The sequence below is a fragment of the Coregonus clupeaformis genome, chromosome 24, assembly GCF_020615455.1.
Source record: "Coregonus clupeaformis isolate EN_2021a chromosome 24, ASM2061545v1, whole genome shotgun sequence".
Taxonomy (NCBI): Eukaryota; Metazoa; Chordata; class Actinopteri; order Salmoniformes; family Salmonidae; genus Coregonus; species Coregonus clupeaformis.
In genome coordinates, this window is record NC_059215.1 from 33,701,563 (window position 1) to 33,729,395 (window position 27,833).

The following is a 27,833-nucleotide window of genomic DNA, read 5'->3' on the forward strand; positions in this document are numbered from 1 at the left end:
GTGTGTTTGACCATACGTGTGTGTGTGTGTGTGTGTGTGTGTGTGTGTGTGTGTGTGTGTGTGTGTGTGTGTGTGTGTGTGTGTGTGTGTGTGTGTGTGTGTGTGTGTGTGTGTGTGTGTGTGTGTGTGTGTGTGTGTGTGTGTGTGTGTGTGTGTGTGTGTGTGTGTGTGTGTGTGTGTGCCTGTCCATGGTTGGAGGCCATGTGAGAAGCCTGAGGTGCATCTTGCGTCACTGAAGTGTAAAATATTACAAGCAAATTGTATTTGTATATACAGTACTGTAAATGGAGTGGACAGTGTAACCACAGCTGGGATCCTTACTACGTGTGGATGTTTACTGTATCTGCAGAGCAAAAAGTGGCTGTATTTGATTCTCTTAATTGTCTTTATATTTGTAACTTTTGTTTTCGATAACTGGAAACTTGAAGGACTGCTGTATGTGTAAATAACAGTCATTGTGCACTTTGTGCTTGTAAATGTATTTTTTGCCCTGAATGCCTTTTCTTTTTTTTGCCAACATTTTTTACCTCCACCCTGCTTTTTGTTTAACTTATACTCCCCATTCATTGTCCTGCTTGGTCCATTCCCTCCACGCGGCCATTTTGAGGAAAGTTTATTGTAGTCAACGTTCAGACTCCTCAACTAACCTCTAGTCAACCTGTGATCTGATGTCTAAAACTCCCTAAATACCCATATCTTCATAATCCTCCCAATCACCAAGAAAGTTCAAACACATTTCTTGACTGTTGTTGAAATCTAATTTTTAAAGGGGCAATCTGCGATTGCTACATCAATTTTTAGACTTTTAAATTAATTATGTATATCCATTAATTCTTGAAGAATATAACTCATGAGCTTAGCTTAACTGTCGTACCCCATCAGAACCCAAAATATAACTTTGTTTTGTAAACAATGTAATTTTAAGTTTACTGTATAGCCTCAAAACATGGTTAAAACTAAAATGTTGATATTATGGATGGTCAGTCCTTGTATCCATTGCTCTGTCCATGATTTTGAGAGAGGTTAAATTTATCCAGCCCCATCCCTCAGCTTTTTACCAAAACAGCAGTGGGGTAAATGCTTTGTTATTGTTTAAACTGCAGATTGCTCCTTTAAGATGTCAGAATACTAATCGACTCCAACCTGAAGTCCAAAACATTTGTATTTCTAAAATGGGCTCAGAAAAACGTATCATCACGAGGCCATCCCCCACAGGACAAAAAAAGCTGAAAACTGAGGAAATCGACCAACAATTCTATCGTCCCTGATCCAAGCATGTCAGATGTGCATGCATAGAGCTACCTGTTTCCTAAATGCATGGCAACTGTGGGATTGATACAATTTCTGAAGGTTATAAACTCTTGGCAAACTCTTGACATTTATGGCGAAGGTGCATACATGTAATTGTTTTAGCACTACCTACAGAATTCTTACGGAGCGCGACATGGTTCAATATGCCAGTAAATCACCACAATCTAGGCTACTTTTTCAGTTTTTTTTATTGCTGCCGTCTACTTTTATTGCTGCGCCCATAACAAAAAAACAGTAACTGAGAGCAATGTACAGTACGGCGAACTTAGCAAACGAGGCATTTGTGGTAAGTACAAGGTGGCCGTCATCTTTATGCACCTTCGCCATTGATAATGAATAAGGCAGACATTTTAGTAGTCCCGCTTATACCTACCGCTAACATGCGACCTTTGTCCTAATTTTGTCTCGATCTTGTCCTGATCTTGCACGTTTACACTTATAAGATCTGATCAAAATCTGTTCACAATGCGTCTTTTAATTGTCTACACCTGTCTACAAATGTGGGCACAATCAGAATGAGGACAAGATCATGACAAATTACGCATGTTAGAAGCAGGTATAAATGTGGCTAGAGAGCCAAAACGAGTTAGGGAGTCAGCTAGTTCTAAAATATTAGTTTTACAACTTTCATACATAGCTTAATGTCAGAAACGGCGACAGTGAAATGCGGTAGGCGAAGTCACACGCAGGACACGGAGCTACTGGAAATCGTACTTTAATAAAAGTCGCCAGTGAAATGAACAGTCTCCAAACAACGGAGAAAACTAACAACCGGTACACTGTCGATGACACAAAACAATAACACACAACACACAATGCACGACAGAGGGTTAAATAGGGAATACAATACAACATAATGGGGAACAGGTGTACACAATCAGACACAACAAGTCAAACACCGAAACATAGATCGGTGGCAGCTAGTACTCCGGGGACGACGAACGCCGAAGCCTGCCCGAGCAGGGAGGAGGAACAGCCTCGGCTGAATCCGTGACACTTAAATAGGCATTGATAACTCTTCCTCCTGTAATTTATTTGTCAAACTAGTTTTTAAAAAATACATTAAAAAAAGTATTGGAAATGTGATTCTCATTCTTCACCTGATGGACATCCTCAAATTCATATTCAGGGGGATTCCTAAAATGTTACGGTATTAAGTTCAACATTTCAACAGCTTCCAGAGAGCAAGTCGGCTCTAGAGTTTTAATCCTATTTTAATTACCAGGATTATCACAGTGTTAAGAGGGAAATCAGAAATAATTCAGACCGCTTTTTCTCTAAATAACCATTGTCCTCCAAACTTTCTGCAAAATAAATTGATGCCATTCTCAAGTAGATGGTATATACTTCTAGCTCTAAAACATGATATAGCTTACAAGCTTGTCATGGTTTCACTGTAACAAGTGGCTCTAATTTGAAATTGACTGAAAAAAAAAACCCTGGGGAACAAAACACATTAGATTAAATTAGTATCTTTTCCCTTTTTCCCTGAGCAGAAACCTGCAGAAGTCTGCTTTGCTTTATAGGAAACCCCCATTAAATGACTGCTGGCTAACGGTTCATCCTATCTGCTAGAGAATGGAAAGAAATAGGAACACTCATTAAAATAAAAGTGCCGCTTTAGCAATTGGAGGTTCCCCAATAAGCATTTAGAGGATTATTATGTATGGGACCCTATACAAATTGTATCTCATTCATAGGCATCTCACTCACAGACGCTTATGTCAACAACCACAGGTTGCATACCATGTGCCATTTGGTTGGTAGTCTACATAGGCTGACATAAGCAGTTATAACTGTTTTGCTTGGAGAGTGTTATGATTCACTCTTGACGGTGTAATTAAGGGTCAATTTATTGAAGTTATTATTCAGGGTCCTTAGATCAAAAGTAATATCTGGAAAAACTGAATAATATTCTGAAAAAACGGAATAGCTTTACGGAATTTCTATCGGAATATTAAAGTATCCTTTCCTGCTGGAATGGCATATCAGATGACCATTATATCATTTTATGTTGCAACAAAATTCCCTCTCATTTCATGGTCGAGTATTTTCATTTTTTGTAAATTATGAAACACTATTGAAATTACTATTAGAGTTTTATTTAAAGTCAAATAATTGGTCTCAACTGAGGCTCAAGCCATGAGGACTAGAATATGTTTAGCACTGGAGGGCATAGTGAAGAACTTTTAATGGCATGGCAACAAAATATGCGAAAGATCTAAATGAGAATAATTATTTTAAAATAAAATAAATAACACTGAATTTCCACGTGGCCTTCCTCTCTTCCCTGTGTTTGTTTGTTTGTGTGTTTGTGTTATGGCTTTATTCCTAATTCCTCTTGTCGTGCTGGGGGCTGCCATCTTCTGTCACACGAGTGGTAGCTTCCCCCAGCCGTCGGAGTCCATCTTTGACAGGGCCCTGTCCCAACTCTCCCAAATGGCTGCTTGTCCTCCTTGACTCCTTAATTTCATGGCCAATTAGACAAGACCTGATTTCAACCTGATCTCATATTTGTTTTTGAGCGTTTTTCATAAAGGAGATCAGAGATGAGGAAAGGGTGCCATTTGAGATTGTTGGAAAGCAGCCCGTACTGTATGTGAGCACACAGTGTCAGTAACATTCTCCCATGACCTCTAACCTCTCTAATACTACTGCCACCCTGCCTGACCTCTGACCTCCCCTGGACTTGCAACACAGTCTCGTAACCCAGGAAGCAGCCGTGTGTACACTTTACACCCAATGCTACAGTACTTTCCATTCTTTCTCGACAGCACATTTAGCCTCCTAAAAACAGGGTTGTGTTCATTGGGCACCAAATGGAAGAAAATGGACTGAAACAGGGAGAGGCTATCACAAGAGATGCCTTTTCTGTTGTGCCCTAATGAACATGATCCTGTGCTATCAAGTTGGGTTGCAGATGTTACCAACATGCTCATTTTAAATCCAGACCTGCTTCAAGTTGACCCGTTATTGGAATAGAATAGAATAATTACACATTTTCTTTAACAGATAGTATTTTTGCAATTGCATACTGTAGCAGAATTATGTTTTTCTTTTAAAGTTAGATTCTAATGTCCTAACTTTCGAAAATAGGCTTAAACAACTCCTTATTTCCTAGTTCATAAAGAAATATATATTTAGTAATTAAACGGTGTGTCTATGTGCTGACAGTTATCTGAAAGTTTATCAAAGATAGTTGTCTACTTTGCAATACACCCCTCTACACATTTTAACAGTAGCGGTGCGTGTATAAAATCACTGGGGAAGCCAAGCCAAGAAAAAAATGCCATATTACAACAAAGGTGTGGTTGAATTTATTCTGCCATTATGTTTTCTTATTGTCTCGGCCTTAGGCATATATCACAATGGCAAGGCATATGAACCAACAGGTTATAGTGCAAACAACGCAATGATCACAACACATATGTTGTAATATGGCTTTTTTTTCTGGCTTGGCTTCCCCAGTGATTTTACCCACGCTCCGCTATTGATGAAAACATAATTATTATGACATAGAAGAACAACTTACATACAGTTGTTGTCAGCAGCAGCCGACAAATAGATATTCTGCCTCTGATAGTTCTGGGTTACTGCCAGACTGAGCAAAACATAGATAGTGTGTTAAAAGTAATGTGATGATAATTTATACAAACCTCCTCTCAGTCAGAAAACAGTCTTCTAATGGCTTCATGAAACATATGCTAGTCCCCTCAATTTACTCTACACTGAAATAAAATTAACAATTAACGAATTGCCAATGTCAGGCTGGGTCTTTTCTGTTTAGCTAACGTTATCTAAGTTAGCTAGCTAGCTAGCTTACAAACGCGCTAAAATTTCGAATAAACCGTTAACTTTATTTATCCAGCCTATAGTTTATCATATGACTTTGGCTTCATATATTTGAATTAAACAATCAACTTTGCTTACCTTAATACATTGGAAAATAACGTGCTTATTGGTAGACTACTTGCAAGTTGGTTCAACCCCCGTCCTCTTGCGTTGTCCTGCTGGTATGGATTGGCAGTTGGTTTTTTAATCGGAATGGCAGTTAAATTTTTTATTGACCAAAAGGTTCTATATAGAACCCCTTTTTTATCTAAGAGTGTATGCTTTTATTAAACACGTTATTTCCTCTTACTTCTGCTAGCATTACGTTTGCAACAGCACAGGTTTGGATGAACCTTGCTGTTTGCCACTCAGACCTCGGCAACTATTTTGCAAAATATGAATTGATCTTCCCCTTGCCATAGAGAGCTAGCGGTGTCAGACGTTAGCTAGCCATTTTTCTGATCAGGCGAAATCATGCAGCAGCATCATTAATGGAAAACAGCTAAAACAAATTAAAAGGGAATCTTAGCTGTCATTTCAGAGTTTGATGTGACTGGGTTAGCTTTTGTTAGCTGTTGATTTCTAAAATCCCCATTACATGCTGGGGTAGGGATAGAACCCTCAAGGTTCTTTGCCTTCACGGGGTATATACACTGAGTGTATAAGAACACCTGCTCTTTACACAACATAGACTGATCAGGTGAATGCAGTGTCCATCCTTATTGATGTCACTTGTTTAATCTACTTCAATTGGTGTAGATGAAGGGGAGGAGACAGGTTTAAAAAAGGATGTTTAAGCCTTGAGACAAGTGAGACATGGCTTGTGTATGTGTGCCATTCAGAGGGTGAATGGGTAAGACAAAATATTTAAGTGCCTTTGAACGGGGTATGGTAGTAGGTGCCAGGTGCACCGGTTTGAGTGTGTCAAGAGCTGCAACGCTTCTGGGTTTTTCACGCTGAACAGTTTCCCGTGTGTATCAAGAATGGTCCCCCACCCAAAGGACATCCAGCCAATTTAACACAACTCTGGGTAGCATTTGAGTCAACATGGGCCAACATCCCTGTGGAACGCTTTCGACACCTTGTAGAGTCCATGCCCTGACGAATTGAGGCTGTTATGAGGGCAAAAGGGGGTGCAACTAAATTTTAGGAAGGTGTTTTTAATGTTTTGTACACTATCTATAGTGTACAAAACATTTTTTTAGTAAAGGGTTCTTTAATCTTGTCCAAAGTACCAAAAGGTTCTATATATAACCCCAAATAACCATTTTTTCTAAGAGGGTAAGGTAGCCTATAAGAGCTTGTTTTTTTATCAAACTAAACGGAAAACAAGCAATTGTTACAGGAAAATAACTTAAATGTTTCTAAAAAGGAGTGTCACCGGATCATCTCATCTTGCGTTCCATGATGGGCATATAGCCTACATGGAGGGTTTTTTATGCACATTTCAAAATAATAACCGGAGCTGGATTTGATTGGATTTAATCCCATTCTTTAACTTTTATTTTTGGTTGAGTTGGAGATGTGAAACCAACATTATTTGTATATCAAACTTGTCGACAAGTTAATAGGCTATTTATTGTATTTCAAAAGTGATATTGAATTGTGTTTGTTGTCAACGCAACCAAATATCAACATTTGAAGGAGATTTACCTAAAGCTTGGATAGATCCATCTGTGCCACTAACTTAGTCTGGTTTTTATTCCATGACTAAATAGGACTAAATCCAATCAAATCAAACTTTATATGCACTTTAAAGAAAGTTTGATTTGATTTAGTCCTATTCATTAACTTAGTTTTTTGGTTGAGATGGAGACGTGAATCCAACATATCAATTATGAATTTGTAGACAAACTGGAATTAAAGCCAGACTAAGTCAGGTGGCACAGATGGAACTATCCAAGCAGAAGATATTGCGTTGAAAACCAAACACAATTCAACGTGACTAAATATCATTCCATTTGAAATCAACCAGAGCTTGAAACCCTAGGCCTGTTATATTGTCTATTTATAGTTGAATTCTGGGTTAAATTGACACAATAGCTTTTAAGGCCTAAATAGCATCTTTGATGATATATGAGTGTTAAAGTATGGTTACATTTCATTTGCTCTGTTAAACCTACCCTTTGGAATGTCTTTGAGATCTCTCAGCAATCATTCTCATGATAGCACATTGGTAATAGTCAGTGACAAACATAATAGCTAAGCAGGGTTGGGCTTGGATGGGAAACCAAAGGGTAGCTGTAGAGAAATAAATTCTCCAGTAGGAAGTGCTTCCCAGCCTACTGTTATTTTTCTGATAGTGGATATAACGTTGAAGATCTGACGTTGTTTTAAATGTACAAATTCAACATATTTTATATAAAATGTGTCTATGATGAAATGTGATTACCATGATGACATAATCCTGTGGTTAAAATTTGACCCTCAAAACAACAGTATATGTTGAAGACTTTTTTCCACGTAGCTTCCACATCACAATACGTTGACAAATTATTTTGAAACAACGTTGATTCAACCAGCTTGTGCCCAGTGGGATTGTCTCCAATGTCTCCGTTAATTTGATAAGCTTTATCACAAAAGTCGGAAGTACCGCATATCTCCATGGAGGGTCAATACGGGATAATAGAATCTGTTTTATAAGTAGCCCTTAGCTTTCATATTCATTAATAGGGGTTGTAGACACTTGTAGACACTTTCACAAGTGAGACTCTTGTTTACATTTTTTGAGGACAATGACTGTTATTAATCTGTTTATAGTACAGCATATCACATCAATACATAAATCCAGGTGCATCACCTTTGGTATTAATGTTTCAAAACACTGAGTGAGTGTTGAGCAGGGTGTGATGAAACATTTTCACAGTGTCACGCACAAACTGCTCCCAACGCAGACAGACTGGCCCGCCTCCATGGCAACGGGTCGCTCTTCAAATGGCTGTTGGACAGTGGAGGCTGGTTGTTTTGAATTTGTGGTGCCCTTCTTGGCTCCCTCCCATGTTGGTTAAACTGAAGCAGCCATCTGGACTGTGTGGGAGGGTCCCAGAGGTACCTCACACAACTGCTCCACTTAAATAATATTTTCACACCATCGTGCCGACCCGAACCATTCAGTGCTGGCTCTGATATTTTGTTTTCACATTGCCCTTTCCAGCAACTATAGTCTGTGTAACCAGACAAGTGCAGTAAAGCTCAGTTTGGCATGGCTTGGTTTAGCTCAGTTGTGTGAAAAGGTTATATACAGTGGTGTGAAAAAGTGTTTGCCCCCTTCCTGATTTGTTATTTGTTTGCATGTTTGTCACACTTAAATGTTTCAGATCATCAAACAAATTTAAATATTTGTCAAAGATAACACAAGTAAACACAAAATGCAGTTTTGAAATGAAGGTTGTTATTATTAAGGGAAAACAATATCCAAACCTACATGGCCCTGTGTTAAAAAGTGTTTGCCCCCCCTGTTATAACACAACTCAACTGTGGTTCAATTCCTCTAGCCACACCCAGGCCTGATTACTGCCACACCTGTTCTCAATCAAGGAATCACTTAAATAGGACCTGCCTGACGAAGTGAAGTAGACCAAAAGATCCTCAAATGCTAGACATCATGCCGAGATCCAAAGAAATTCAGGAACAAATGAGAAAGAAAGTATTTGAGATCCATCAGTCTGGAAAAGGTTATAAAGCCATTTCTAAAGCTTTGGGACTCCAGCGAACCACAGTGAGAGCCATTATCCACAAATGGCGAAAACATGGAACAGTGGTGAACCTTCCCAGGAGTGGCCGGCCGACGAAAAGTACCCCAAGAGCGCAGCGACGACTCATCCAAGAGGTCACAAAAGACCCCACAACAACATCCAAAGAGCTGCAGGCCTCACTTGCCTCAGTTAAGGTCAGTGTTCATGACTCCACCATAAGAAAGAGACTGGGCAAAAATGGCCTGCATGGCAGAGTTCCAAGACGAAAACCACTGCTGAGCAAAAAGAACATTAAGGCTCGTCTCATTTTTGCCAGAAAAGATCTTGATGATCCCCAAGACCTTTGGGAAAATACTCTGTGGACTGACGAGACAAAAGTTGAACTTTTTGGAAGGTGTGTGTCCCATTACATCTGGCGTAAAAGTAACACCGCATTTCAGAAAAAGAACATCATACCAACAGTAAAATATGGTGGTGGTAGTGTGATGGTCTGGGCCTGTTTTGCTGCTTCAGGACCTGGAAGACTTGCTGTGATAAATGGAACCATGAATTCTGCTGTCTACCAAAAAAATCCTGAAGGAGAATGTCCGGCCATCTGTTCGTTACCTCAAGCTGAAGCGAACTTGGGTTCTGCAGCAGGACAATGATCCAAAACACACCAGCAAGTCCACCTCTGAATGGCTGAAGAAAAACTAAATGAAGACTTTGGAGTGGCCTAGTCAAAGTCCTGACCTGAATCATATTGAGATGCTGTGGCATGACCTTTAAAAATGCAGTTCATGCTCGAAAACCCTCCAATGTGGCTGAATTACAACAATTCTGCAAAGATGAGTGGGCCAAAATTCCTCCACAGCGCTGTAAAAGACTCATTGCAAATCATCGCAAACGCCTGACTGCAGTTGTTGCTGCTAAGGGTGGCCCAACCAGTTATTAGGTTGTAGGGGGAAATCACTTTTTCACACAGGGCCATGTGGGTTTGGATTTAGTTTTCCCTTAATAATAACAACCTTCATTTCAAAACTGCATTTTGTGTTTACTTGTGTTATCTTTGACTCATATTTAAATTTGTTTGATGATCTGAAACATTTAAGTGTGACAAACATGCAAACAAATAAGAAATCAGGAAGGGGGCAAACACTTTTTCATACCACTGTATAGGGTATTATAAACACGCACCTAAACAGAAAGTCTGCTCAAATTTGTGCGTTACTCTAGCTCGCAGCCAATTATTAGGTTGTTTGAGCAACAGTACATGCTATCGCGGAGGGGATACAGAAAGTGTCTGCTAGACAGTGGCAATGTCAATCTTGAACTTTTACTGACCTATTAGCAGTTTGGTTGTGTTTCAATGTTTTTAGCATCTTTATTATGCAACCAAGTGTAAACACAAAGCAGCCATTGAGAGTGGAGGCCCTTTCAAGAAGCTAGCAGGACAATTCCTCCATTCTTCTGTGTCCTTACCTTGGGATATGACTAGGCTCTTATCCATAATGTAATTATAAGTCATTATTCATTTGGTGCCAGAAAAAGAAATGCCAGCAATTTTCTAGCAGGACTGAAGACAGCTTACGGCATTGTCGTTGGGTGGGTGATTGAAAAAAGCTATATGAATCTGATAGGAAAGAGATAATAGTTGATCATCTGCTACAGTATAAGCCTGAATGACAAAAACCTTGAAATGATAATCATGCATGTAATTCTTATTTCAATTATAAGGACTACATAACCCTGGTATTTCTGATGAGTTATGTGATTATTGCTACTGAATAAATGACCTAATACAGTGGGGGAAAAAAGTATTTAGTCAGCCACCAATTCTGCAAGTTCTCCCACTTAAAAAGATGAGAGAGGCCTGTAATTTTCATCACAGGTACACGTCAACTATGACAGACAAAATAAAATAAAAAAATCCAGAAAATCACATTGTAGGATTTTTAATGAATTTATTTGCAAATTATGGTGGAAAATAAGTATTTGGTCAATAACAAAAGTTTCTCAATACTTTGTTATATACCCTTTGTTGGCAATGACACAGGTCAAACGTTTTCTGTAAGTCTTCACAAGGTTTTCACACACTGTTGCTGGTATTTTGGCCCATTCCTCCATGCAGATCTCCTCTAGAGCAATGATGTTTTGGGGCCGTCGCTGGGCAACACGGACTTTCAACTCCCTCCAAAGATTTTCTATGGGGTTGAGATCTGGAAACTGGCTAGGCCACTCCAGGACCTTGAAATGCTTCTTACGAAGCCACTCCTTCGTTGCCCGGGCGGTGTGTTTGGGATCATTGTCATGCTGAAAGACCCAGCCACGTTTCATCTTCAATGCCCTTGCTGATGGAAGGAGGTTTTCACTCAAAATCTCACGATACATGGCCCCATTCATTCTTTCCTTTACACGGATCAGTCGTCCTGGTCCCTTTGCAGAAAAACAGCCACAAACCATGATGTTTCCACCCCCATGCTTCACAGTAGGTATGGTGTTCTTTGGATGCAACTCAGCATTCTTTGTCCTCCAAACACGACGAGTTGAGTTTTTACCAAAAAGTTATATTTTGGTTTCATCTGACCATATGACATTCTCCCAATCCTCTTCTGGATCATCCAAATGCACTCTAGCAAACTTCAGACGGGCCTGGACATGTACTGGCTGAAGCAGGGGGACACGTCTGGCACTGCAGGATTTGAGTCCCTGGCGGCGTAGTGTGTTACTGATGGTAGGCTTTGTTACTTTGGTCCCAGCTCTCTGCAGGTCATTCACTAGGTCCCCCCGTGTGGTTCTGGGATTTTTGCTCACCGTTCTTGTGATCATTTTGACCCCACGGGGTGAGATCTTGCGTGGAGCCCCAGATCGAGGGAGATTATCAGTGGTCTTGTATGTCTTCCATTTCTTAATAATTGCTCCCACAGTTGATTTCTTCAAACCAAGCTACTTACCTATTGCAGATTCAGTCTTCCCAGCCTGGTGCATGTCTACAATTTTGTTTCTGGTGTCCTTTGACAGCTCTTTGGTCTTGGCCATAGTGGAGTTTGGAGTGTGACTGTTTGAGGTTGTGGACAGTTGTATTTTATACTGATAACAAGTTCAAACAGGTGCCATTACAGTTTTTCTCCATTGGTTTGGCTCATTTCTTGAAACAGAAATTACATTCTCAAAACTACATGGACAAACCTCCAAACCACTTGGCAATTGTTCACAACAGAATTGAATTTCTCATTCATTTCATCAAATTGCAAATGTCTAAGTACATGTCTCAATGTCTCAGTACATCTTTGCAAATGATTAAGTACAGGTAGCCTACATTTAGCACAATTTCCAAGTGAATAGATCTTGTTGATCTAAACTGATTGTTGATTCTCAGTCTAATGGTTGTTCGCTCCAAAACGTATCAGCGTCATTTCATTGTATAAGTCATCACATGCACAATAGTCTGTTCAATTGTCAAAATTAGTCAAGAACATAATACCATGAATACCATATATGAATCCCTTGGAACATTTGATAAATTTATTACAGCAATTGACAGTCAGGTGAAACTAGAACTTGACTAACGAAGGAGGAGTTTCACACATCTCAGATGACCAATCAAACAGTATGTTTAGTTACCTGACAGGTGCTGTCCATGACTGTGAATGCTGCCAAACATGTATGTAAAGAGCTTGACCATGCAGGACCAGTACAATTTCTGAACATGGAGGCACCTGGCCAAGTAAATGAACAAGGGCAACTGCCTGCTCGAGGAAGAGGAAGAAGAAGAAGAGGAGGAGGAGGAGTAAGGGTGCGTGGTGGTGGAATAGGGGAAGAGGCCGAGGAGCACGAAGACACCATGCTGTCCCGGATGAAATTCGGGCCACAATTATAGACCATGTCATCAACCATGGCCTCACAATGGCGGAGGCAGGTCGCCGAGTGCAGCCTAATGTGCCTCGCTCAACAGTCTCCTCCATCATCCAAACCTTTCGCAGGGAAAACAGGTATGTAGTCAGTTAATGATGGAATTATATGTTGTATAGGACAGGACACTGTGCATAGAGCAAGAAATATATTTATTTACATATTTACCTATTCATTTAGTGTGTGTGTGTGATAGGCCTACAGTAATATCTTACCTCAATGGGATGTTATGATACTAAAAATGACAAGAAAAACATTGGAGAAAATAAACTATGGAATAGTTTATTTTCTACAGTATTGATGATACAGTTTACAGTAGTATTCCAGTCACTGTGCAGTGATGCATTAGAATTGTGGTAAAGTTACTGTAAGTAAAACAACAATACAATTACATAGGTAACTCATTCTGTAAGGAATACATAAGGTATACATTACGAATGGAGTGTTGTCCTTTGACTTCTATATCTAGGATTGGACGACAACCTTGCACAGGTGGCAGAGGAAAACTTCTCAATGAACAACAAGAACAAGAGATCTGTAACATGGTGATGGCAAATAATGCCATCACATTGAGACAGATCCGCGCTGCAATCCTACAAGACAATGCCATATTCCAAAATGTCAACTCTATAAGCATCTCCACAATAGACCGGATATTGAAGAAGCATCAGATGACAATGAAGCAAATTTACAGGGTACCATTTGAGAGGAACTCTGATAGAGTGAAAGAGCTGCGGTACCAGTATGTACATGTAAGTCAGTTACTGGTTGTCCATCATTATAACATTTTTACAATTAAGCAGTGGTTCCCAAACTTTTTTGGCTTCAGTACCCACTTTACCTGATTTGTGTATCCAGGTAATCCAGGTATGGAAGTATTTGATTTATCTGACTTCAACATTTCGCCTAAAAACTGCAGCTTACTGTATGATGCAATTATCATTATAATCCTTATTTTGAAGAATATAACATACAATAAGAAAAGGGGTCAAAGAGCTGCAATTAGTGCCTCCCATGTAAATCTATCTAATACTGTGGGTTTTACTGTAACATTTCAGTAAGTCTAGTCATTGATGATTTCCCCCCTCCCCCTTTCTGTCAAATACCCCCTGTAGTACCTCTGCATAGGGGTACATGTACCCCAGGTTTGGAACCACTGGAGTAGTGGCCAGTAGTATATTGAACTTGTGGAGAACATAGAACATTCCTATGTAATTGTCTGTAACTGTAGTGTATGACTCTTCTGTATGACTGATTTGATGTTTTCTTTTTTTACGCTATTGTAGAGAATAATGGCATTGGAAGGAAACGAGACCCATCACATCCTCGTGTTTGTGGATGAAGCTGGCTTCAACCTGGCCAAGGGCCGAAGACGTGGCCGTAATATTATTGGCCACCGGGCCATGGTGGATGTCCCAGGCCAGCGAGGGGGCAATATAACTATGTGTGCTGCCATATCGGAGAATGGTGTGGCCACTCACATCCCCAGTCTTGGCCCATACAATACACAGAAGCTCCTCATCTTCTTGGACCGCCTTCATGTTGATTTGATCCCTGAAAATGAGAGCGGTCTCGTAGGGCCTCACCTACCACAATATGTCATTGTATGGGACAATGTGAATTTCCACCGTGGCCCGCTCATCAGGGCCTGGTTCACTACTCATCCAAGGATGGTCATGGTGTTCCTACCACCTTACTCTCCTTTCCTCAATCCTATTGAGGAGTATTTCTCCGCTTGGAGGTGGAGAGTGTATGAGCATCGGGCTCAAGATCAGAGGTCCCTGCTCCATGCAATGGACGCTGCGTGTGAGGATATTACAGGAGATCAGTGTAGGGGATGGTTGCGACATGCACGCCCGTTTCTTCCCTCGTTGCATCGCAAGGGAGAATATACGCTGTGATGTGGACGAGAATCTGTGGCCAGACAGACAGCAGCGTGTGGATGGCCAGGAGGGTGAGGACAGCGACCAGTGAAGAACTGTTAGTTGTGAAACTCCAGCTTTATTTACAGCACTGTAGGCTGCATATAATTTTCATTGTTTTTTGTTTGTGTGTTTATATTACAGTATATTATGCTGTATATATTTTCTTTTACTCTGATGTATGGAAGTTACTTTATGTGTGTGAATGATAATGGTTACAATTTCCTTGGCAGTATGAGTGCAATGTGTGATGTCAAACCTTGGAGGCTACTCTTACCCTAAAATCCTATTTATTTTTTTCAGTTTTATACACAATTGTATTCTGTTAGCTAGACAAAAAACAGTACAGTAACCATTGTCAATGAAGGACTGGGCTAAGACTGAAAGGTGGACATGAGGGATATTTCAATGGTCCTCTGCCATAGTGACAAAACATCTAAACATTTTGACTTGCAGTGCTTACACAATGCCAAAGGGACGAAGCATTTTGGGGGCACTGACTGTTTAAATGAGAAGGAAATTTAGTTTTGACACATGCGTGAACTGTTTTGGGAGAGGTATGAGCTTTTGCAGGTGAACCATGGTGTTGTGCCGAACCATCCACGTTATTTTGGCTAAAGCACCAAGAGTGTTGAGAACGTCCGGTCTGTTTCAAGAAATGAGCCAAAGCAATTGAGAAGGATCTTTGCCATTTTCGTGGCACTGACTCCTTATATGGGAAAGGAATTTAGTTTTGAAGCATGAGTGAACAGTTTTAGGAGAGATATGAGCTTTTGCAAGTGAGCTATAGTGTTGTGCTGAACTGTAAGACTGTTTTGCCAAATGATCTTAGAGTTTTGAGAATGTAATTTCTGTTTCAAGAAATGAGCCAAACCAATGGAGAAAAACTGTAATACAGGTAACGAGTGGAGGACAGAGGAGCCTCTTAATGAAGAAGTTACAGGTCTGTGAGAGCCAGAAATCTTGCTTGTTTGTAGGTGACCAAATACTTATTTTCCACCATAATTTGCAAATAAATTCATTAAAAATCCTACAATGTGATTTTCTGCATTTTTTTTCTCTCAATTTGTCTGTCATAGTTGACGTGTACCTATGATGAAAATTACAGGCCTCTCTCATCTTTTTAAGTGGGAGAACTTGCACAATTGGTGGCTGACTAAATACTTTTTTTCCCCACTGTATGTTGTACATCTTTTAACGATAATACCTTTTTGCACTGAGGGACGATACCATTCGTTTATACAGTAGAAGTTCATGCCAAAGAAGCCTTAGACCGCCACCTGCTGGCGTATTCACTAACAAGGCAAAGAGGATAATGCTTCTGAGGGAGACTGCACTCCTACAAAGTACAATACTATATTGTTATTACGCTGCAGGTTTGCTCCTCTCTGTTGTCAAGGAGCTGGTCTTGCTGGCTAATATTGACAGATGAGGCATAATGGCCAAGTGGTGTTTAACAGCTTTAACGTAATGGCCAAACAGTGTTTAACAGCTACTATTTGCATGGACTTTGTAAATACTTCATACATTTGTTTGAAACTGCAAATAGTTTGTTTACAAACTGTTTTGAGCCTTGGCAAGCTATTGGCTTGGGCTATGCACAAGAGCTGTCAAGTAGCCAAAGTGTGTTATATCATTCCAAAGTTCTGTCTCATAAACTGCAGCCAAACAGTAGAGCAAGGGCTCTCAGTCTCCTTTTGGTTACTATGATCCTTGTCTGTTCTTATAGAAAACCCACTGCCCCCCTACTACCACTCTCTCACCTTCCAAAATCACCCTGCTCATATTTCTCCTCCCACTCCCCCTCGCCCACCTATCCAGACTCAGACAGTCTCTCAAGCCCCACTCGCCTCAGTCTCAGCCTTTCGGACGGGGAGGATCAGCTGGACCGCCTCCAGCAGGTGGAGCTTGCCCGTGGCATGCCCATGTCGCTGTGGAGGGCGGGCACCGTGCAGGCCTGGCTGGAGGTCGTCATGGCGATGCCCATGTATATTCGCGCCTGCTCAGAGAATGTGAAGAGTGGAAAGGTATGACCCGAGATGACGTCAAACTGTAGGAAGACTTAGGCCAGTATTCAATCAAACCCATGTGGCTTTCCGGATATCTCTTTCAGAGGTGGATTCATTTGATTTTCACATCAGCATGTCCTGACGGTGGAGGGAGTTGACATTTGATACAGAAATTGACTGATTGGTTGCGTGCGCTGGAGCCTGGAGACTTCTCAGCCAGGTTTGCTCTCAAAACTGAATAGGTCACGTCAAGGGAACTCCACCCATACGGTACATGCTGCTGCGTAAATCAAAGGTACTTGTGAAATCACAATCTGGAAATCCACTACAGGTCCAATAGAATGTGGTTTGACCTTTGGCCCCTTTGCAGGTGCTGCTAGGCCTGTCAGATGAGGACCTGGAGCTGGGGTTAGGGGTAACCAGCTCTATGCACCGCAGGAAGCTCCGGCTGGCCATCGAGGACTACAGGGACGCCGAGAGCGGCAGGGGGTGAGATGCTCAGCTCCTCATACTCCCTCTCACACAAAAAACAGCTCTAGCATCAGATTACCCAACCCCAAATCCTAACCTTAAACATTGGGAGGGTAAAATAATTTTTGACCCTGGATCAGCAGTTGAAGGTTTACTCTACTACTTCACAAATATACAGTAGCTGTTTGCTACATCTAATGTTAGATGGTCTAACATGAATAACACTATTCTAACAAACTGCATAACACCATATGTGACAGGCACACTAGTGTAAACAAGGTTAAATGTTAATCAGAGCTAGAGATATACAGGGTTTGGCAAACACAGATTTTGAATTCGAGCCGTTGCCACCAAGCGTTCCAACGCAGTTAACACCAGAATGTGAATTAGAATGTTATTACTTTCAAGGAGAGTTGGGGTCAATTCCAGGCTAGCTCCTGTATGTTGAATTGGACATGGATTTCCCCATATGAATTCAATTCAACCCCTGGAGTGACTGGAATTGGAATGAACTGACCCCAACACCACTGTCTGGGAATATAGGTCCAACATGGAGGATATACTCTTTACACCCCAGAGAGCAAAACTGATTGCAATCACGTTAGGCTGACGTTTGTATTGTTTTCATGGTCAGGTAGTATACTGATTGTAAATTGAAGTTTGTAGACGTCTCCTTAGTGACCAGAAACAAATGTCCTCACCTGGTAATCTGTTGTCGCTTCAACCAGAATACTATACTGAACGAAAATATAAACGCAACATGTAAAGTGTTCCAGAAATGCACAAAAAGCTTATTTTGCTAAACTGTTGTGCACACATTTGTTTACATCCCTGTTAGTGAGCATTTCTCCTTTGCCAAGATAATCCATCCACCTGACAGGTGTGGCATATCAAGAAGTTGATTAAACAGCATGCTCATTACACAGGTGCACCTTGTGCTAGGGTCAATAAAAGGTCACTTTAAAATGTGAAGTTTTGTCACACAACACTATGCCACAGATGTCTCAAGATTTGAGGGAGTGGGGCCTCCCGAGTGGTGCAGCGGTCTAAGGCACTGCATCGCAGTGCTTGAGGCGTCACTACATACCCGGGTTCGATCCCAGGCTGTGTCACAGCCGGCCGTGACCGGGAGACCCATGAGGCGGCGCACAATTGGCCCAGCGTCGTCCGGGTTAGGGGAAGGTTTGGCCAACCGGGATTTCCTTGTCCCATCGCATTCTAGCGACTCCTTGTGGCGGGCTGGGCGCCTGCAATCTGACTTCGGTCGCCAGCTGGACGGTGTTTCCTCCGACACATTGGTGAGGCTAGCTTCCGGGTTAAGCGAGCAGCGTGTCAAGAAGCGGTGTGGCTTGGCAGGGTCGTGTTTCAGAGGACGCATGGCTCTCGACCTTCGCCTCTCCCGAGTCCGTAGGGGAGTTGCAGCAATGGGACAAGACGTTAACTACCAATTGGAGAGGTAAAAGTACAAAAAAATCAAATTGAGGGAGTGGCCAATTGGCATGCTGACTGCAGGAATATCCTGAACAGCTAATCAACCTCCCTGAACAGCTAATCATGGCTACCCGGACTATTTGCACTGCCCCCCCACCCCATCTTTTTACGCTGCTGCTACTCTGTTAATTATTTATGCATAGTCGTTTAACTCTACCCACATGTACATATGACCTCAATTACCTTGACTAGCCGGTGCCCCCGCACATTGACTCTGTACCGGTACCCCCCTGTATATAGCCTCCCTAATGTTATTTTATTTTACTGCTGCTGTTTAGTTATTAGCTTTTTTTGTTCGTTTTTTTAAACACTTTTTTAATTTTACATTTTTCTTTAAAAAACTGCATTGTTGGTTAAGGGCTTGTAAGTAAACATTTCACTGTTGTATTCGGCGCATGTGGCAAATAAAATTTGATTTGATTTGAATATCAACCAGAGCTGTTGCCAGAGAATTGAATGTTCATTTTCTACCATAAGCCGCCTCCAACGTCGTTTTAGAGAATTTGGCAGTACGTCCATCCGGCCTCACAACCGCAGACCACGTGTAACCACACCAGCACAGGACCTCCACTTCCGGCTTCTTCACCTGCGGGATCGTCTGAGACCAACCACTCGGACAGCTGATGAAACTGAAGAGTATTTCTGTCTGTAAAAAAGCCCTTTTGTGGGAGAAAAAAAACTCATTCTGATTGGCTGGGCCCGGCTCCCCGGTGGGTGGGCCTGGCTCCCCAGTGGGTGGGCCTATGCCCTCCCAGGCTCACCCATGGCTACGCCCCTTCCCAGTCATGTGAAATCCATAGATTAGGGCCTAATGAATTTATTTAAATGGACTGATTTCTTCATATGAACTGTAACTCAGTAAAATCTTTGAAAATGTTGCATGTTGCGATTTCTATTTTTGTTCAGTATACTTTTCAACCCAAAAAATATTTATGACGTCCCGTGCCAAATTTGGATAATCTCTTTACCAGACCTGACCTCTGTCTTCTCTTTATCTCTTCTCATCCCTTCCCATCTCCTCTCATTCCTTCCCATCTCCTCTCATCACTTCCCATCTCTTCTCATCCCTTCCCATCTCCTCTCATCCCTTCCCATCTCTTCTCATCCCTTCCCATCTCTTCTCATCTCCTCTCATCACTTCCCATCTCTTCTCATTCCTTCCCATCTCCTCTCATCCCTTCCCTTCCCATCTCTTCTCATCCCTTCCCTTCCCATCTCTTCTCATCCCTTCCCATCTCCTCTCATCTCTTCTCATCTTTTCTTCTCTCTTTTCTTCTCTCCTCTCACTCCAGGCTGTCCAAGGCTGCAGACATGGACCACCACTGGGTGGCCAAGGCCTGGCTGAGCGACGTAGGGCTGCCGCAGTACTCTCAGGCCTTCCACACACACCTGGTGGATGGGCGCATGCTCAACTCTCTGACGCGCCGGGACCTTGAGAGGTCCCTCAATGTCACCAAGAAGGCCCACCAGGCCAGCCTGGTGCTGGGCATCGAGCTGCTGCACACACTCCACTTCGATAAGGAGGTAGGTGTCGTGCAAACAGCAATCCATGCTGTATATACTATACATAAACATTACCAATATATTACATGTTCAAATGTGCCCTAAGCTTACATACAGACATACATGTTACAGATATGTATGTGTGTATGCATGTTGGCCACAATACATTCACTCGGACAAACATACACACATTGTGTTATGTACTCATCGACTTTTGGATGTTTCTGTGATCTGTGGTTGAAAGTAAAGTTAATTTGAATGTCAAATTAAGTGTGTGTGTGTGTGTGTGTGTGTGTGTGCGTGTCCGTGTGTGTGCGTGCGTGTGCGTGCGTCTCAACCCTCTCCAGGCCCTCCAGGCCAGACGGGCTCAGTGTGAGCATCAGAACCTGGATCCCGTGGTATGGACGTGTCATCGTGTCGTCAAGTGGGTCCGAGACATTGACCTTAAGGTGGGGTCATTATCCTCCCAATGACACTGGCACACTCAAGTACTGTGAGAACATGGTATCTGACGTTTACACTCAGTCCTCATTGATCAATCTTTGACACTTATGATAAGATCTGACCGGTGTCAGTATTTAACCTGAAAAAAGCTTACAAATGGTTACATTTGCTTACAAATGGTTATGAATCATTCTATACACAATGCAAAGTATACATTAAAACAGAATTGTGCATACTGCAAACCAATTCAAATCATGCTAATAGATCATAGCGTGTTTATTGATAATAGACAGAGAGCTTTTATGTGTTGTTATATGCATGGGGGAGTGTAGGAAATGGCGGCAGGTTTATTGACACTATCCCTGTCTGTGGATAGAGATAAAGGAAAGGACCTTTGTGATCGATTCTGAACCACTCGTCATCTCTGTGGTTACCGCACAGTGAGTCACGGCTTCAATAAATGGATAGTAGTCAGGAGCTTTTGTTTATGATATCCCTTCCATTGATATTGACTACATTTTGTTCAGAACGATTATGAAAATCAAAGATGTTTTCATCTGAAGAGCCCAAGTCAATATTGTCAGTCAGACCACTATTCAATCAAATATTCAATGTTGAGGGTTACTGTAGGCAGATAGAACAACACTGCATGCGTGCACAGCGAAAATGCTTTTTGGGTTAGTATGCTTTTTTAAATCTCCATTGTTTGAATGGATTAAATTAATCCAAAGCATGCATTCTCGCAGCTATTTTTTTTTTGTCTCACTTTGGAAGCTTCCACTGGAATACAACAAATGTTTTTTTATTTTTATTCAACCTTATTTAACCAGGCAAGTCAATTAAGAACAAATTCTTATTTAAAATGACGACCCTGTTATTTACAAACATTTTTTAAAAAGTATGTTAATCATTTAGGAACTCTTCAAAAAAGAACGTGTCCCTCTCCCTCCTCAACCCGTATAGGAGTTTGCTGACAGTCTCCAGAACAGTGGAGTTCATGGTGCTGTCATGGTGCTAGACCCCTCCTTCAACCCAGACTCCATGGCAACGGCATTGGGTATCCCCGGCAACAAGCACATGATTCGCCGCCACCTCACCGAGGAGATGAATGTCCTCATCAGCTCGGCCAGGTGAGGGAGGGAGAGGGGGAGAGAGGGAGGGAGAGGGAGAGGGAGAGGGAGAGGGAGGGAGGGAGGGAGGGAGGGAGAGGGAGAGGGAGAGAGAGAGAGAGAGAGAGAGAGAGAGAGAGAGAGAGAGAGAGAGAGAGAGAGAGAGAGAGAGAGAGAGAGAGAGAGAGAGAGAGAGAGAGAGAGAGAGAGAGAGAGAGAGAGAGAGAGAGAGAGAGAGAGAGAGAGAGAGAGAGAGAGAGAGAGAGAGAGAGAGAGAGAGAGAGAACAAGTGAGTTTGAGAGGAGAGAGAAATTAGAGGAAGAGAGGGACAGATACAGCTAAGACCAAAGTCATGAGGGAAATGTGGTCAGATTAAATTGATGTAATTTAAGGGAGAATCAAAGTGAAAAGAAAAGAGAAACAGACAGGGCGAGAGTATGGGTGAAGATGTATTGTTTATCTAAGTTTATCCCCACTCTGCAGTATAGCTGGGTTAAGTGACAGAGTGGAAGTCCACCTGTCTGCATCCCTCTCAGGCTCTGTAAGATTTAAATGGCAGTTGATTAAATGGCAGCCTTATTGTCAGGGAAGGCCTTAGGTAGGTCATGTGAAGATGATGTCATCTCTCCTCGAGTCAATGTGGACAACATGGCCTGGAGACCATGTGACAGCTTATCATTGCTAATAGGGATGAGTAGACAACATCCCTTGCTTAACCTAATTAAAGAGGGGACTTGTGGGATCACGTGTGCAGGACACCGATCCATTTCAAAGATGCAAGTCAGGCCAGATTCAGAGTGCAAAATGGAGAGGTTCATCACATGCAAGACACTCCGGCTAAGAACGGCTGCTTAAATAACTACATAATCAGTAAGGAATCTACTCATCAATAATCTGTACCTAATCAATCAATAATGTACCCATTCCTCCCCTCCCTCCTGACACTGACACCCTAGGTCAAGAGGTCTACAGCAAGACCATGATAGGCTGGGGACAATGAGCACCCCGCCCACGCCTCTACGCCACGCCTCCCCACCCACACCCTTACGGCATGCCTCCCTGGGCCGGCCCACCAGCTCCGCCAGCCGCCACACACACCCGGACGACGAAGGCTCCCTCAGGAGACGGGCCGTCAAGGTGGGCACTCCCCTAGACTACGGACGAAAATTAGCTATTTTGTTAACTCTGTCACTTTTGAATGTAAACAATAGAATGTTGATTAAAGGGATAGTTCAGCTAAATTCAATGCTAATAATTAGCATTAGTTGGTCGTGGCTAGTTTAACAAACCCAAAGTGTGGATTGCAGTCGCTCCTTGTCCATAGACAGCTTTCATGGCAAGGGAACAAATATCTATATATGTAATTTCTCTGAACTATCCCTTCAATGTGCACTGACACTATCAAATACATTCCTGTAGCAATGTTTTTTTTCCAGGTTTTTCTTGTGTTGAAAAAGGCCTTGAAGCCAGAATGTCTCTCTTCGTTCCTCTTGTAATTGCTTTCCTATAGTGTAAACCTATAGCCCAAGGGAGATACGTCATAACTGTGTAGCCGATATTCTCAGTTTGAAGCCTTGAGGAAGCGAGGATATCGGCTACACAGTAAAGACGTATCTCCCTTGGGCTATAGGCCTACTCTATAGGAAAGCTAATTGAAGCCTTGTTTGTTTCCTTCCCCTTGGAGTAACCACTGATCTAACATAACTGGATAGGTGAAAGCAGGTTCCACTATTTAGCTTTCACCATTCCAAACAGGTCAGTTCAGTGATGACTTCAAGAAAGGGAGGAAGTAAGGATGCATTTTCAAAGTATTTGAACAGGGCCTGACTTCCTTCTCCTCCCACCCCCAGCCTCCTTTAGGGTTCAGCCCCAAAGCCCACAGTGGGCGGGACTTGAGTTGTCATAGCAGCTACGGCTCACTGCCGAGAGAGGCTTGTGACGAAGCTCCGCCCAGGACAGAGGGGAGTCCAATCCACAAACACTCGGGCATTGAGGTCACCAACGTGTGAGGTCATCGACATGTGATGTCATCGATGTGTAATATGGTGACAGCTGTGTCTACAGTACGGCACAAGACCCCAGTGCTTTGTGGGATGCCAGACGAGTGATGTTTACTGTATTTTTCGAATGATGGAGCCTTTGTTGGTCATAATACACTATTTTGGAGAGAGAAGGAATATTTTTTTCATTTATAGTCTAAGAACAACTCTTTACATCTCTCACTGGTATTTGTCGAATAATCTGACCTTTGTGAGGACACACGTCTATCCCATGGAAACAAACTTAAACTGAATAGGCTTTTATTTTTCTATTTGCATTATGTGCAAAGGTTTTTTAAACAGGAAATGGCTCAGCGATTAGTTGGTGTTTTGTAGTTCTTATTGACGACCGGCCTGTTTCGCAATGAGAAGAGCTAATGAGGAAATATGGTCATGTGTTTGTGTACAGGGTACTTTCCTGATTCAAAGCAAACTAACAAAATAAAACTATTCAAGTGAGATTTATAACAAATGTCTTTTTGATGTATAATTCAATCATGGTGTTACAGAAACTCTCTCAGATGCCTTGTGAACTGGGACTATGGACATTGTCTAAGATGAAAACTTAAACTTGAAGTTGTATTAACAAAGAAAATACTGAATGTTTGATAGTCTTTCAGTTGTTAATTTACACTGTTGTGTCTAAACTAAAATTAAACACTCCCTCGTGACATTTGATACATTCAATAAAACCATTAACATGGCACATGGGTTATTAAAATTATTTATTTTCAATGACAGACATGAGTAGTAACAAGTAGAAAACAATGGGCTGGGGGAGAATGAAATGAATGAATGAATGAATGCAATAAAGATGCCTATTCTAAAGAGGAAGTGTGTGTGTGTGTGTGTGTGTGTGTGTGTGTGTGTGTGTGTGTGTGTGTGTGTGTGTGTGTGTGTGTGTGTGTGTGTGTGTGTGTGTGTGTGTGTGTGTGTGTGTGTGTGCATTCTGGGAGTAACAGTTGAAGAACAGGTCCACAGAGTACATCAATGAGTCATCTCTCATACCCTCCCTCATAATAGTGCTCTGTGGGGAAAATGTGGCCCTTGTCCATGTTTGATGATGTCACTTCCTCCTCTAATTCAGGATGACTGCATCTCCGTGGTTACACTATAATGACGCAGCCCAAACAGAGGCATTAAATCAACCTCTGCCCGGCTGCATGCTGTGAATATGTCTGACTGACTGACTGACTGCAGTAGGGGGCCAAGCCCTCATTGGCACCACCCACCCTTTTCCGAATAAACATAGGTTCATTATTATGGGATGTCCAGGGACCTGTTCAGGAGGGTGCAAATGCATTGTGTAGAACAAACCCATTCATCTGCCATGTAAACTACGGTGATCATGTCTGTCCTTTTGCCTCTGACTAGAATATTGGCCATCATTTTCTGTTCATTTCCCGACAATTCTACATGTTGAAACAGCACAAACAGCCACTGTTTGTCGACACCCAGCAGGTGATCGCTAACACACCGTGGACACCCACTACTTTGAGCTTTTTGTCTTTGCGGTGTGTCGGCTATAAGTATGAGAGGATGTTAGCAGTACAAAACAATGGTTATGTTCCAGGTCGTCTTTATCTTATCAGTGCAGTTCCTGAGATGTTACACACACAGCATTATTAGATCTGATCATCTGCACAGTGTGACTGTAATAAAGACCATATGGAAGGTGCCCAATGTTTTAGGGGAATACACTGGAAATATTCGAAGCAATTTTGAGGCTGAGCATATTTCTCTGATAGACATTGCCAGCTCCAAGAAGTGAGCAATATCAGCCCTCCTCCGCTGTGGCCTTCCTCTCCTCCCTCTGTCTGAGTGGTGCCCCCGGAACAGGAAGGATAGCAACAGGAACCAGAATAGGTATCATATGAAGGGGAAAAAAATCCTTGGGACCCAGATGCTGCATTACTTCCCCAATACTACAAAGTCACCATAATCAACAGAGCAGCTTCTGTTTTTGTCATTATGGTGATCCCCTGTAGCTCAGATGGTAGAGCATGGCGCTTGCAACGCCAGGGTTGTGGGTTCGTTGCCCACGGGGGGCCAATATGAAAATATATGCACTCACTCTGGATAAGAGCATCTACTAAAATGTAATAGTGAAGTGTTGGCGTGCTGTTTATCTTATGGCGTGTCTGTCTAGCCTGGTCTATTCACTCTCCCTACTCAACCTCAATGTTTGGTATAGATTATGTTAATTATACATGACTTCTTTAGAAAAACAGACGTAAGGAAGTATGTAATAAGTGCATTGTTATTGGGTTCCCACTATATGGCCAAGCTGCACAGTCAAAATTGGCTAAGTGAAAATGTGTGTTGGAAGCAGGGTGTTTGTTTGTCTGGCCAGGGCTACTTGCATCTTAGCCAGACCAACACTCTGTGTTCCCATGAGAAAATGGATGTTGATTGGTAAAGTCAAAGTCTACAGTTTACCCAGCTAGCACATAACGTTCTGAGAACCATACTGTATGTTTCTTAGAGCTTGGTGAGAGCATGGTTATTTTGCATACAACCTTCCCACAGCTTTCTGGGAATGGTGCAGGATAGTTGCTTGGCTTTGGAACATTCTCAGCACATTTAAGCTACTTGACTAAAAAAACATGATTTTCTTGGTCTTTCATTACATTAACAGAACGTTTCCTAAAAGTTCAAATATGGTTACATTTAATTAACATTTTGGTAATGTTCTAGGAACGTTCTCCAAGTGGTTTGACATTGGGAATGTCCTCAAATTGTTCAAGGAATGTTAAGAAAACTTTACATAAAAACCACAAGAAAACGAAAGTATTGTTCACAGAACGTTCTAAGAATGTTATTTAAAAAGATATACATTCCGTTCTCAGCATCAACAAAACTCTCTCTATCCTCTATACATTTTAGTCATTCAGCAGATGCTCTTATCCAGAGCGACTTACAGTTAGTGAGTGCATAAATTTTTTTAATTTTATTTTTTATACTGGCCCCCCGTGGGAATCAAACCCACAACCCTGGCGTTGCAAACGCCATGCTCTACCAACTGAGCAGGTGTGTTGGCCATGCCCACTAATTGGCCACAAGTGATCTTAATAAGTGCGCGTTTCATATGCGTAAAACAACATAGCATGCTAGCTCCAATCTGGTGGTGCAGTGGACTAATTCCATATAGAGAGAACAGAAGATTATAGGTTTGAATCTCACTGTTGCTGTGTCACAATAAAAAATGTATGTGTTTGCATGCTTAATACCTGAAGAAATTAATTTCCATGTGTCCTATCTGTGCTTGGAGTTTAAAATAAAGTTAACCCAAAATAAGATAGAAGTGTTATAAAAGTCTTATTGAAACATTCAGTGAAAATGTTAAGGAAGTTATTCAAAAACCTCCAAAGAACCTATAATTTCCATTATCTTGGCGTTAATAAAACCTCACAGGAACACTTTCAAGGAACCAGAGTAAAATGTTCTCATAACCTCCCTGCAACCTAAAAATAAATGTTATCAGAACAGGTGAAAAACATTCAGTTTTACCGGTCAGGAAATGTATGGCTTCGTTCCCACAACCAATTTGAAACAAAAAACATTAGTTGCCAGAACTTCCAAGGAACCAAATGTGCTAGCTGGGTAAAAACTGACCTATTTGGAAAGAGGAACTGCCCTTCTGTGCTGTTTTGTATTGATATAAACTCTGTAAGCAAACAAGGATATAAATCTACATTCCATTGCCTCATATCTATCATAAATGAATATCAACTATCTGAACTAATTCCTTTTGGGTTAAACAATGTAGTGTTGAACTGAAAAGCACAAAAATATGAGATTCAATCCAGGATTCAATCCGATCATATGTTGTTGAGCGCTATCAACAATGTAGCTTTTAAAGGCAATTTTCTTGTGTTCATGAAAATTGTATTCACCTGTAAACGCCACAGATGCATTTAAATGTCAGGTGTGCTACAACACCTGATCAAATTAGGTTTTAAGAGGGGGATAGGGCAACCATACAGTACCAAGACCTTTAATCTTATGTAGGATAATTGTGTTGCCATTTTGTACATCTTTAGCAAATTCACTTCACTATATAGTAAGTTATTCTTACTCCTAAAAAATTACATTTTCTGATATGGTAGAAGTTATG

General features: G+C 41.6%; 1 protein-coding gene across 3 annotated transcripts in view; it reads left to right on the forward strand.

Annotated features, from left to right (window-relative positions):
• Nucleotides 1–24,420, forward strand: part of LOC121556449 (kazrin-like) — a 118,316-nt gene extending 93,896 nt beyond the window's left edge. For all 3 annotated transcript variants that reach the window (XM_045207150.1, XM_045207152.1, XM_045207151.1), the window contains 7 exons: nucleotides 16,472–16,677; nucleotides 17,030–17,148; nucleotides 19,914–20,145; nucleotides 20,472–20,573; nucleotides 21,532–21,698; nucleotides 22,634–22,814; nucleotides 23,528–24,420. In XM_045207150.1, coding sequence (XP_045063085.1) covers nucleotides 16,472–16,677; nucleotides 17,030–17,148; nucleotides 19,914–20,145; nucleotides 20,472–20,573; nucleotides 21,532–21,698; nucleotides 22,634–22,814; nucleotides 23,528–23,686 — 1,166 coding nt within the window. In that variant the 3' untranslated portion in view covers nucleotides 23,687–24,420. The remainder of the gene's footprint in view (nucleotides 1–16,471; nucleotides 16,678–17,029; nucleotides 17,149–19,913; nucleotides 20,146–20,471; nucleotides 20,574–21,531; nucleotides 21,699–22,633; nucleotides 22,815–23,527) is intronic.
• Nucleotides 24,421–27,833: the final 3,413 nt, after the last annotated feature.